Below are 13,035 nucleotides of genomic sequence, written 5' to 3' on the forward strand. Positions count from 1 at the left end.
TTGTCCATTTCAATTTTCAGAGTGCTGAAATATTTCCCCACAAATCCCTTGTATGTCCAAATTTCAACTTTTTTCAAAGCTCTTTAATATCACTGATTCCTCCCAGGACACTGCTGGAGGCGAAGATTCTGTTTCCTAACGTCATCCCAGCCAATCAGGGATCATGTAGTGAATGTGATGATGTTACAATATGCAAGCAATATGATTTGACTACATGCTGCCTTCACTGAGGGCAAATAAAGTTGGTTTAGATTCAAAAGTTAAGAGTAAAGCTTCTTGGACAGATCACAAGGATGATCCTAGCCAATCAACACAGATTAAAGTATTAATGAAGATCTCAAACACACACATGCACTTTCAGCTCAGTCCTAACTGTAATGCACTAAGGAATTTTGTGATGAAGCCTCTAGCAGTGATGGGCTTAGCTGGCCTAAGATCACAGAGGTAGAGGGCAGGCAAGTTCTCCCTAGCTACCCTTGGCTGAGCTGCTCTGATCCCAGGGAGGGGCAGGGCAGCCAGATGGGTTTATACACTTAGAAGCATAGAAAAAGATAGGGTGGAGGGGCTTGAGAAGGTAAAAAGATGGTCTGTGATAGAGCAGCTGAAAGAAGTGATCTACAAGGATGAAAATAAGAGGTTAAGTCAGAGTGAGGAGTCAGATGAAAAGGAAAACTGGGGGGAAGAGCAGGTGGAAAGGAGAAGTTTGCATGGCCAGGAGGTAAAGAAGTGAGGAAGGCTGAAGCTCACATTTTGATCTGAAATGAATCAGACCATTATTTGGCAGAAGGCCTCCAGTATACATTGAGCTGATCTACTGCTTGGTTTGCTTTGATAATGGAAAGTGTCCTTGGTTGGATCCAGATTTAGTTATACTTAGAGCATATCCACTGAAATCAATGGAACTTAAGTTGGTCATTACTAATTTAGGTACCTTCTACTTTATGTATGATTAAGTCTGGATCCAACCTCTTGTATTTAAGGAATATTCCTAAATATTAGGATGAAAAAGATTTAAACTTACTTTCTGAACTCTGAATACAGTGCAGGGAAGTCACAATGGGGGCACACAGTCCAGTCATCTTTTACCATATGTCGCCCCTAGAAGGAGTGGAATGATTAAACCTGATGGAAATATGCCAACTATGAAAAGGTACATTGCCAACATATGCCACAAGTGTCTTGTTTCTAAACTAATGATGCTTCGGCTGCAATCCTATACACATTTACTTGGGAATAAGTCCTGTTGAACTTAATACATCTTAGTTTTGAGTAGACATGCATAGGATTGCTCTGTTAACTGGGGTAGGCACCAGAGTGTGCCAAATGTTAAGTAAGAGCTGCATTCTGCATTCCTCTTGACACTTACTGTTGCAATGCAGTATGGGAGGTTGTTTTTACAGCCAGGACAGAGAAGCTCACATTCGGGCAGCATGAATTCACAGTATGGACACAGGGTGGTTGGTTCTTCACCTTCTGATGTGTCAGGCCGTCTGTTAAGAGAAAGGAAGAAGCCCATTAAGAAATGAAAAGACAATAAATTCTTAACATCTATTAAAATGGCAAAACTACTTTTCATGCCTAAAGAGGCTTAGTGTGGATCATAATCCCAGAGGTAGTATATTAAGCCTTTGCTCCTGTCACATGAGTTTCAAAGTGGTACTTGATTCTCAGGCCCATTCTCAATTTTATTTTCAGCAGCTGGGTATCTTCCTGCTTCATACCCAGATGACTAAAACCATTTGACAGTTTATTCCTACCATACTTTCATAAACATGCATAGATGGGTGTGGAGCATCAACACCTCTTCTGCACATTGCTCAGTGCAGCACCCTGGAGAAAACTTCAGCACTGGACTGTAGGGGATACTAAAATGCTGAGTAGTTCCCAGCATTACATGTTGTGAACCATCACAGTTTTGAAAGTAACCTGCTTCTAAAATGCTTGTAATCCATCCTCCTTCCAACCCAATGATAATTCAGCAGGTGGACCTTTTAATACAGCTGTGACTGTAAAAAGCTTTCTTAGGACACAATCCTCTGCATGTTTAGACAGAGAAAAGGCCTACAACTCCCAGCATGCCCCAGCCAGGCTGGGGCATACTGGGAGTTGTAGGCCTTTTCGCTGACTAAACATGCAGAGGATTGCACCCTTAGTCTCTTTTGGCAACGTGGGGAAAACCAACATTTGTGAAGTGCACTGGTTGAATACATGGGCTATGATCTGAGGTCTTCATGATTGAAATCTCACTGTCTTGTGGCCTTAGGCAAGCCACTATCACTCCGCATCAGCTCTGTCCAGTAACACAGAGATACTGGTTTCTTGTAAAGATTATTGAGATAATGTATTTAGGAAAGCCATGGTAACAATATCCAATATTACTTGTGAAAATCAGAATTTTGCTGTGGTGCCACAAGAGCAAGGGCTCTAGTGGCACCATAGCTAGGGTAAATGGGCATAGATAATCAGGCCTTTAATCTGATAAAAAGAATATTGCCCCTGCCTCTACTTGCAATGGATAAAAGGGTGGACAGTGATCCTAATCTTATTCCATGTGTTACTTCCAAAATACCCCCAAATGCTATGGTGGCTGCGCAGCAGTGATTAACAGCCCAATCCTATTCATGTTCACTTGGGAGTAAGTTCTACTGAATTTAATGGGATTTACTCTTGAGTAACTGTGCATAGGATTGCAGTTTAAGGCTACTGCCTCAATAATCCATATCTATTGGGCAAGCTAGCTTGAATCAATGCATTTCCAAACCTCAATTAGAGTAATATCACTCACCTGACCATTGCTTCAATCTTCTTTTTGTATTTCAGATCAATTTTATTCCGGTACTCTGGTCTCATCAACATTGCAGCAAAACCAAATGCTGACTTTTTCAGTCCTGCTCTATGACATTCAATCACTGTTGAAGTCAAAATGGGCACAATGTCTACAAGTAAAACAATGGAAATCATTTTGTTTCCAGTGGTTAAAGCAGCTTTGAAATGTGGTCCTTCATTTTCAGTTTACAGCAGGTGCTGCATTCCCAGTATAGTTAACACTTACGGGATGGAAACTTGCTGATATTGTTGGCCACACGAATAAGCATACGGGCTCCCTTCATATGGTCACCACATTTAACATGAATCTGAAATACAAATGTGAGAGATTGTAAACCTTAACAGTTGCAATATTTAGGGCAGGATGGGGAACCACCTGTCTGTGGGTCAAATCTGGCCCATAAGGCCAACCCATCCAGCCCACAGGGCCTTGGGTGAGGCCCCCTTCTCCCCAAAGCCCCAGAAGTGGGGACAGTGACTTGGTAGACTTCAGTCTGCCTGGGCTTTCCCTAACTGGGGAGAGCTGGGATGGAGCAAAGCAGGCTCCCCAACCATGGAAAGCCCAAACGGAATGAAACAGGCTCCCCAACCTAGGCATGGGCTGGAGGAGCTGCAGCCGGCACTTTGGCCGGGGACCCAATGACATCAGGGGGTGGAGTCTGCCACTGACATCACTGACAGCTCCCTGATGTCATCTGGCGCTTGAGGGGGGCTTCGGGGGGGCATCCATCCCCCACTCCCAAACTAGTTTGGCACCCTTATTTAGGGTCTGTCCAACCATGTGGGATTACAATCTATGAGCTGCTGGGGGAGAGATTTCAGCAGAAGAGGCAAGATTTAGCTTTAAAAGGGGATTAGACAAATTCATGGAGGATAAAACTATCAATGGCTATATTGATGGCATATAAACATGATGGCTATGTTTTACCTCCTGTGTCTGAATTCCAATTACTGGGGAACACAAGAGCGCTACTGCACAGACATCTGTTTGGCCACTGTGGAAAGAGAATGCTGGACTAGATAGGCCTTTGGTCTGATCTAGCAGGGCTCCTCTTATGTTCTTAATATGCATTTCATAAAGGTTTACACAAGTTTGCATATAGTTTTCCTTATTAATCCCTCTATTTTCAATGCATTACCTTTACTAAAATGTAGCTGTGTAGAATCATAAGGTTTGTAGCCATCTCAGAAGGTATTTTAATTTTCTGGGTTTTTAGTTCTGAATACATACTGAAGAGAACATCATGGGCATTTCGATAGTTCCCTTTTTAAAAACAAACAAAATGCAGCAATTAGATTTAATTCTAATGTTTTTTCTGGCAATGGCTTGACCTCATTATACTTTGGCTGCCCTATTTTGAGCTGAATTCAGTAAATGTAACAAGGCTATGTGATTGGCATAAGACATCTAATATGGAAACTACTTGTCTAGTCAAATCATGCTTACAGAAACAATTTATATCTCCAGCAACAACTTCTGGGTTCTAGAATTATGATGCATCAAGTGTTTTTCAATAGTTTAAAGACAGAGGCCATGAAAAGGCAAAATTATCTTGTACTTATATAGTGGTGAGAAAAAGTTTGTGAACCCTTTAGGAATGTCACTACTACTACTACTATTTAAATTTATATCCCGCCTTTTTCCCAATACTAGGACACAAGGCTTTACAACATTAAAACTTGTACAATTAAAACATATAAATAGAAATATAAATAGAAGTATACAAAAGTTAAAAATATAATTAAATCAATAATATTAAAATTGTATAAAATATCACAATGTTAAAAGACAACAAGTCATATACTATCCATCTGTCCTATTCTCACAGGTCCAGACTAGCTTGTCCCCAAGGGCCTGCTGGAACAAAAAAGTTTTTACATGCCTGCAAAAACAAATCAAGGAGGGTGCCACTCTCACCTCCCTGGGAAGGGAGTTCCAGAGCCTTGGGGCAGCCACAGAGAAGGCCCTCTCCTGTGTTCCCACCAGACGTGCCTGTGATGGTGGCAGGATGGCGAGAAGGGCCTCCCCTGAAGATCTCAGGGCACGAGTAGGCTCATAAAGGAGAATACGGTCTTTCAGATAACCTGGACCTGAGCCGTATAGGGCTTTATAGGGCATGACCAGCACTTTGAATCGTGCCCAGAAACAGACTGGGAGCCAATGAAGCTGTTTTAGCAGGGGAGTTGTATGCTCCCTGTAGCCAGCCCCAGTCAGCTGTCTGGCAGCAGCTCTTTGAACCAGCTGAAGTTTCTGAACACTCTTCAGAGGCAGCCCATGTAGAGCATGTTACAGTAATCCAAACGGGATGTAACTAAGGCATGTGTCACTGTGGCCAAGTCAGACATCTCAAGGAACAGGCGCAGCTGGCGCACTAGCTTTAATTGTGTAAATGCACTCCTGGCCACCGCTGAAACCTGGGCATCCAGGCTCAGGGCTGAATCCAGAAGTACACCCAAGCTGTGAACCTGTGTGTTCAGGAGGAGTGTAACCCCATCCAGCACAAGCTGAATCCCTACTCCCTGATCTACCTTTCGACTGACCAGGAGCACCTCTGGCTTGTCTGGATTGTTTCAATTTGTTTGCCCTCATCCAGTCGGGGTTCAGCACCCCAACAGCTTCCTTGGAATTAGATGGGAAGGAAAAGTAGAGTGGGGTGTCATCAGCATACTGGTGACACTGAACCCCAAAACTCTGGACAACCTCTTGCAATGGTTTCATGTATATGTTAAATAGCATGGAGGACAAAACAGAACCCTGAGGAACTCCACAAGCCAGGGAGTCAAACAGAAGTCCCCCAGCACCACCACATTTCCAACCTGAAATTGTACTGGATCTTAATCTAACCCCACAATCCTAAAGAACAATAGATAAACTTGATTAAATGACACATAAACATGATGCTTTTTCAACATTTATTTATCCACAACTGATTCAACATTCAGTATCCATGGGTGAAAAAGTAGGTGAACCATCAGATTCAATACCTGGCGGCATCTCCTTGAGCAGCAGTAACTTTGAGTGTTTCCTGTGACTGTTGATCAGTTTCTCACATTGGTTTTGAGGAATTTGGGCCCATTCTTCCTTACAGAACTGCGTCAACTCAGTGACATTTGAGTGCTTCCTTGCATGAACAGCTCGCTTCAGGTCCTGCCACAACATTTCGATGGTGTTTAGGTCCAGACTTTGACTAGGCCATTCTAAAACATAGAATTTCTTCTTCTGCAGCCATTCTTTTGTAGATCTGCTTGTATGTTTAGGACCACTGTCTTGTTGCATGACCTACTTTCGGTTCAGCTTAAGCTCACGGATGGATGGCCTGACATTCTCCTCTAGAATCTTCTGATACACTGCAGAATTCATGGTTGTGTCAAAGATGGCAAGCTGTCCGGGGCCCGAGGCAGCAAAGCAGGCCCAAACCATCACATTCCCACCACCATGCTTGACAGTTGGGATGAGGTTCTTCTGTTCGAACTCAGTGTTTCTTTTTTTGCCAAACATAACGTTTCTCACTGAGGCCAAAATGTTCTACCTTTGACTCATCTGTCCAGAGAACATTGTTCCAGAAGTCTTGGGGATCATCTATGTGATCTGAACTTCAGGGGGGCAGCAATGTTCTTTTTAGAGAGCAGTAGTTTCCTCCTGGCTATCCTCCCATGAACACCATTCTTGTTCAGTCTTTTTCTGATTGTTGAGTCATGAACACTCACATTAGCCAAGGCAAGAGTGGCCTGCAAATCCTTGGATGCTACTCTGGGGTTCCTTTTTACTTCCTGCATGATGCACTGGTTTGTTCTTCAAGAGATTTTGGTAGGATGACCCTCCTAGGTAGAGTGACTGTGGTCTTGAACCTTCGCCACTTGTAGACTATCTGTCTGACAGTGGATTGGTGGTGCCCCAAATCCTTTGAAATTGTTTTGTAACCCTTTCTAGACTGATAAGCAGCAATAACTGCTTTTCTGAGGTCCTCAGAGATGTCTTTTGATCGTGGCATGACGTGTTTCCACACAACCGTATGGTGAAGACCAGCTCACAAAGTTTCTGATCCTTTTAGAGGGTGGGGCCTCCCAAATTCACCCCAGAAGATCTACCTAATTACTTAAACACCTGATTCTAATTATTTCCTTTAACTGAGCTGATGCAACCAGGGGTTCACTTGCTTTGGCACATACCCCGACTCTGAGGTACTAATCGTTTGCCTAATTTATATATTGTTTTATTTCACAAGACACAGAATTGGTTAAAATAAACCCTATTGGATATTGAGAAAAGGACTGGTTTTGAGTCACAAAGGCTATCATGGTAAAACTATGGAATTCACAAACTTTTTCTCACCACTGTAAATGCTGCTAAGTTATCTCTGCAGCCCTCCTCATTTTTGCTTTCAAATACAAATATTTGGGGAATGAAGTACATAGCAAATTCTGAAATCTGTTCTTTAGAGAAGGCTAAGGGGACGATGGTAATTTCATTAATTTAAAAGACATAAATCTACATTTTACTGCAGCTTTTTAAATCAGCCAAAGAGTGCAAACTGAACTTAAATTTGGTTGCTGGTTTTTCAGAAATTGCAGTCTCACAGCCTGACCCACAAACCCATTCAAGTGGGGATATTTGGATTTAAGACAGGTTAAATTCCATTGGAAATGGGGAAAAATCAGCTTAAGCACCAAAGCACGGGGCTTGATTGGTTTGTGGGCTGACTACTGAATTAATGTGTAAAATGTAACACTAGAAAACAATTTCCATCTGTTGGTTGCTCATTCTCACTGACTGAGTACTTCTGAGTACTTGACATGGTGCTGGGGACTAAACTGGTCACTTTGTTTCCTCCAAGACAGTGCCACCTTGAAAAAGGGAGTGTTTTAAACTCCTTTTGCCGTCCTGAGTGAGTACTCTGGCAGAGGAGAGAGTAGGCAGCAGCAGTAGCAAGTGCTGCTGCAGCACAGGGAGAAGATGGAAGGCAAAGTATAAATCTCAGCCCTTAATACATTCTAGGTTCCTCAGAAGAAAGGCAAAGCAAAGAAGCAGCATTCTCTTCTCCTTTCCCTCCACTCCCCCATCTGTTGCTTCACCTGTCAAATGTGTTCCTCTAGCCACAACAAAAGTGCTCAGTGTCCATACCTGCACATTGTTCTTCTCTGGCAATGATTATGGCCGTCCGAGCAGCTTCTCGGTACTGCTTTAGTGCCATGTACAACCGAAACAGATACTTGGCTTCCTTTATTAGAACAAAAAGACAGCTACATGTAAGAGAGCACACAGTATTGTTACTGCCACCTGGATCTTAACCGCTCTTCATGCTAAACTGTTTCTGAGCTGCTGGCCTTTAAGAATTACAGCCTTTCTGCCTAGGGTTTGTATGTGCACAAACAGCACTTGGTCCCATGCACCTTTTACATTCCTGAGCTAGCTTTTAAAAGAGCTGCCCGGTTGCTTGTAGTATTTGAACATCTCCACAGGCTTAAAGTGTTGTATTGCAATATACAAGAAAATCATCAGAGTGAATTGGAAGGATCTCAGATGCAAAATATTTCTGTTGGAACTGTTTCTAATAATTAAAAGAAAGAAAAACCATTTATCTTGAAAATGTTCGAACACAAGACTAAAATGTTCAAACGTTTATTCAACCAGCTCTAGTAATGCCAAACATCTATGCTTAAAATTGAGAAATTAAGTTGCAAATGGTGATAACACACTGTAGCGTGCTGTTATGGTACACATTAGTACTATACGTGTACATAAGTAATATATATATATACATTAGTAGTATACATTCATACTCATGAAGTTTTACACATTAATTATGTTCCTCTATTATTCTAGTTAATATTGATAGAAGCAACTTAGTTCCTGTGAATATGTTCTGGACTGAGAACTACTGACAGCAGCATAACTGAAGCTTTATAAAATGTCATAAAAAAGCAGTGGGATTGGGATACAGAATTTTGCAAGTCATTTGCCTTAGATGATGATAACAACATCTATAGACTTAACCTCTACAGCTCAACTGTACTCATGTTTACCTGGAAATAAGTAACACTGAGTTTGATGGGTCTTACTCCAAGGTAAGAGCATATAGGATTGCAGCTTAAGAACTTTTTTTAAACAAAAAAGTAAAATAGCTATGATTGGCTGAAGTAAAAAAAAATACTCACAGAAATAGACTATGGCAGATGCCATAAAACAGAAGAACAAGAGAGGTTTTAAATGAGAAAATAAAGCCATTCTCAGGGAGGGGAAACTATTGTTAAGCATGGCAGTGTGAGCATGATTACACAAAATAATGCAAGGTGTTCTTAAAAAAATAACTTGGTTCTATCCTAAGCTTTCCCTAGAATAACAGATGTGCTGATACAGTTACGTAGCAAGGGGGAATTGGGCCCAAATTCAGTGTTATTTTTGCACTCAGGATGGAAAAAATGTTCCTGAAACCAGCTTTTGGTACACTGCCAACAGCTTCCACAGCTCAGCCCTTATATCATTTTCCAGGTCCCCCAGCCTCCCGCTCCCACTGCCTGAGGGTTCATTCCCCTCGTTCAATTTGTCTATCATCCGATACAGATTATGGCAGCAATTTGACTCAAAAGTCAAATTCTGGCCCCACATGCTTTTGACAATGATGGAGCAATCACAGCTTCAGAAACAGACAGGAAAGCAACCCAACATTAGTAAATTACTGCCCTGAAATCCAGGCCACTTTACACAGAGGCAAAGCTGGGTTTGGATGTACACTCAACATGGAGCTGCACCTGGATAACACACCTGGTTATAAACATGACTTTGTCAAATCTGTACTTTACATTTTAGATGGACACTTAAAAACATCATAGATGTAAACCTAAAAAAAGTAATGCATGAAGCATCCCTTATAAGTCAATGTTAATGCCTCAGTGACTGAATAAATGTTTGACACCATTCTGCATCCTACACCTCTTGGGCCTAATTCTCACTGGGATACTAAATCTGTGTCATGACCATACCACTTTATACCATAGGTGGGAGCTCAAGACTGAATGATCCTCTACACATACAAAATCTCTCCATATAGAAAACTAGGGCAGCTATCTTATGTACACTTGCTTGAGAGTAAGCCCCAGTGAACATGGAACAAAACCTACTGAACGAGAGCTCATTTTTGACACAACCCTGGTGGTGGTGGTGGTGAAGATGGTAGCTAAGAAGCGATGTTCTTTTGCCATCATCACAACCATGTAATGCCATCCAATGAGCTTTTCCCAGTGTTTTGGGGCTGCTTGAACTTGCTTGCAAAATAATGTAATACGGTTCTTTGGAAGCCCACGGTGACTTAGGGCTCAATCCTACGGCTGCTAGTCAGTGGCTAGATGGCCATAGGATAGGTCAGTTCCTGGAGAACCAACCCCCACCCTCTCCTGCGCCACTTCTTAGGCAGCGTGGATCGGCCCTGCACTCCACGCTTGTAAGAGCAGTGCGGAGCGGTGAAAACGAGGCATTCCTGGGGGCGGGCCGAGGAAGTCGGAAATCCGGTACAACACATCCTATGTGTCGTCCAGCTGCCACTTCCCATGCTCCGAGATCCTGCAGCTAGATAGCCGAAATCAGCTGTCTAGCTGCAAAAGCTGGGCTGGGGGAGCGAAGAGGAGATCTGCTCCTCACCACTCCTGCACTGGATAGGCGGTTGCCCCTGGGGTTGGAAGCGACCGTCGATCTTGATAGGATCGCTCCCTCCATTTGCTAAACATTGACCTGGTTCAGATGACACGACAGCCCATGGTGGGTTAATTAACCCGTGGGGCACTGTGGCATGCACTGCCCACCAATTTGAATACGCAACGCCCGGCTAGGTATAGCTGTGACTTGTCAAGTGCGAACCCAACTGGCAGGGGTTATTTGAGGGTTAAACAACTTCACAGAACCCATGGTCTGTTTTAGGGTTATTTGAGGGTAGTTTAACCCTCAAATAACCCCCGCCAGCCAAATTTGCATGACATAAGGGCTTGAATATTTGTAATGGCGGACAGCGTGTACCACAGCTCCCCGCAGGTAAATTAACCCACAATGGGCTGCCATGTCAGGCAAACTGGCCCACTGTGAGGATAAAGTCACTCCTGTTCACTTTCAGTTGGATGCTACTAGTTCCTCAGTTCAGTCAGATGTGTTGAGTGCACTGCCTAGTCCCGTTCTGTTGGTTGAATTTTAGTTGTTGCAACTGAGGATGTGAACAAGGTGATTGTTGTGCTCCTTTCCAATTACATCTAGCAGGAGAAAGATAACCGGCTGGGTTCAGTAGGCAATTAATGCCTTCTTTGAGTGGAGGTGTCCCAAACACCTTGAACGAGGCAGTAACCCTTCTCCGACCAGAAGGATTGTAACTATTTCTAGCCAGTCACAAATGTTCCCTGCTTTCTGCTGATTTTAAGGTTGTGTATTATTGTATTTTCTATTATTTTTATGTTCTTTGTGAGCCGCCCTGGGAGTTTTGCAAACCGAAGGGTAGCCTATCAGCATTTTAAGTAAAAGAAAGAACAGAAAACCTTTGGGACCAACTTCTCAGTAATCACGCACAAGATTGCGCTGTAGATGCTACGGAGGAAGGCTCCAGCCTAGCCATCTTCTGACATGCTAGTTTTCTCTGTGGAGGGCATGTTTTTGTATGGAGGACCATTTAATTAAGGGACCTCCCATCTACAGGCTACATGGTACAGCCCGGACACACATTTACCACTTCAATGAGAACTGGGCTTCACTCACAGGTAGTGACAGCCCAATCCTACACTTATTCACTTTGTTCAATGGGCCTTACTCCGAAGTTAAATGAATACAGGATTGTAGCCTAGGAGCCGGTTTGCAGTCATGGCGGCAATTCCTGGATCGTTTAACCCAGGAATTTCCAGGAACAAGCACAGCATGCAAGCTGCCCATGAGTCATTCCCACTTTTAATGGTTGGGTTAATTCTGGGTTGTTTAACCTGTAACAACCCAGAGTTTCTGGGATCACATGTCACAAAACAACCCAGAAATGGGTCATTCCTGGGTTGTAAATTAAAAGCAGAAATGGCTCATATGCTCTGCTTAACCCCACAATTCCTGGATTAAACAACTCAGGAATTGCAGCCCTGATGTGCAAACCTGTCTATGTCTGTTTGAAAAACTAGAGCAGAGATCAAGTTTAGCTGAAAAACCAAGCAGAAAATTAAATTATACTGAACACAGGTTCTACGATTGGAACTTAGTACCTTTGGTATGCCATCACTCTCTCCCATAAGGTAATTTATAAGCTGATTGGTCAGAGCTTCATCTTTTGCCTGTCCCACCTGTTGAAAAAATATGCAAATGGCATAACACAACATATTCTGTGGGAAAAATACTGAGTTTTTCCTTTATGCAAAATGAACACTTATACACTCAAATCACAATTAATATGGTATCTTGGGTCTTCAAGTTAGGTGTTTTCATATTTTTACTATGGTGAAAGATCTAATTTATAGCAAAAGTAAGTTCCAGTTTTGGAAGAAAAGCAGGATATAAAATTGAAAATTAATTAATACTCTGACATTGGCTCTCTGCTTAATCAGTGATAGCTGTAACACGGAGTTTTATAAAAAAAAGTGTCCTGTGTTTCCCCTCCCCTTCCTAAATGATGCTTCTTACCGTCTCTATTGCCATTTCTATAGCCATATTATCATCTGCATTTGGACTTTTCAGAAAGTGTTTTAATGCCTGAACGAACAAACAAACAAATATGGTGTTATTTACCTTAGATTTAAGCATTTATTTACGAATAATTACAATTTTATATCTCTAGAAATATACTAGGAACACAAACCATTAATCCAATTCCCCAATATTTCTATTTCACAAAATCAGTGTTCTTCAGGTTCCTAACCAGATAAAACAAACAAGTATATTGGAATGTTATGCTTTCCTAAATTTTCTACTAGAAGGAATGGGTTTTGGCCAATGAGATGTTGAATATGTTGCTTAAAATCCAATCACCCAGTCTCCTTCTCACTGTCTATAGCAAAACCCACTGTGAATGCTAAGCCACATCCACAATACACTGAAAGTCTTGTGCTGTGCATCATTAACAGGGTTCCCATCAAGTGAATTGGGGACCTTTGGACTATGGCTGTAGCACTGGGGGAGACAGTTTCTCTCCCCCACCCCCCATTTCCTTCACTTAAATTTGCTACCCCTGAAGCTGCTATTGGCCATGGAGGGGAAAATAC

The 13,035-nt window shown here is 42.4% G+C and overlaps 1 protein-coding gene across 4 annotated transcripts in view; it reads right to left on the reverse strand.

The window, feature by feature from the left end:
* Positions 1–13,035, reverse strand: part of WDR19 (WD repeat domain 19) — a 51,616-nt gene that overhangs the window by 1,558 nt on the left and 37,023 nt on the right. For all 4 annotated transcript variants that reach the window (XM_084856895.1, XM_084856896.1, XM_084856894.1 and 1 more), the window contains 8 exons: positions 12,458–12,526; positions 12,043–12,120; positions 7,949–8,045; positions 3,966–4,090; positions 3,053–3,134; positions 2,786–2,936; positions 1,367–1,490; positions 1,022–1,098 (listed from right to left, as the gene is read on the reverse strand). In XM_084856895.1, the coding sequence (XP_084713021.1) occupies positions 1,022–1,098; positions 1,367–1,490; positions 2,786–2,936; positions 3,053–3,134; positions 3,966–4,090; positions 7,949–8,045; positions 12,043–12,120; positions 12,458–12,526 (803 nt within the window). The remainder of the gene's footprint in view (positions 1–1,021; positions 1,099–1,366; positions 1,491–2,785; positions 2,937–3,052; positions 3,135–3,965; positions 4,091–7,948; positions 8,046–12,042; positions 12,121–12,457; positions 12,527–13,035) is intronic.

The sequence above is a fragment of the Heloderma suspectum genome, chromosome 5 (assembly GCF_057233095.1).
Source record: "Heloderma suspectum isolate Gila_16-S chromosome 5, 16-S_ref, whole genome shotgun sequence".
NCBI classification, from domain to species: domain Eukaryota; kingdom Metazoa; phylum Chordata; class Lepidosauria; order Squamata; family Helodermatidae; genus Heloderma; species Heloderma suspectum.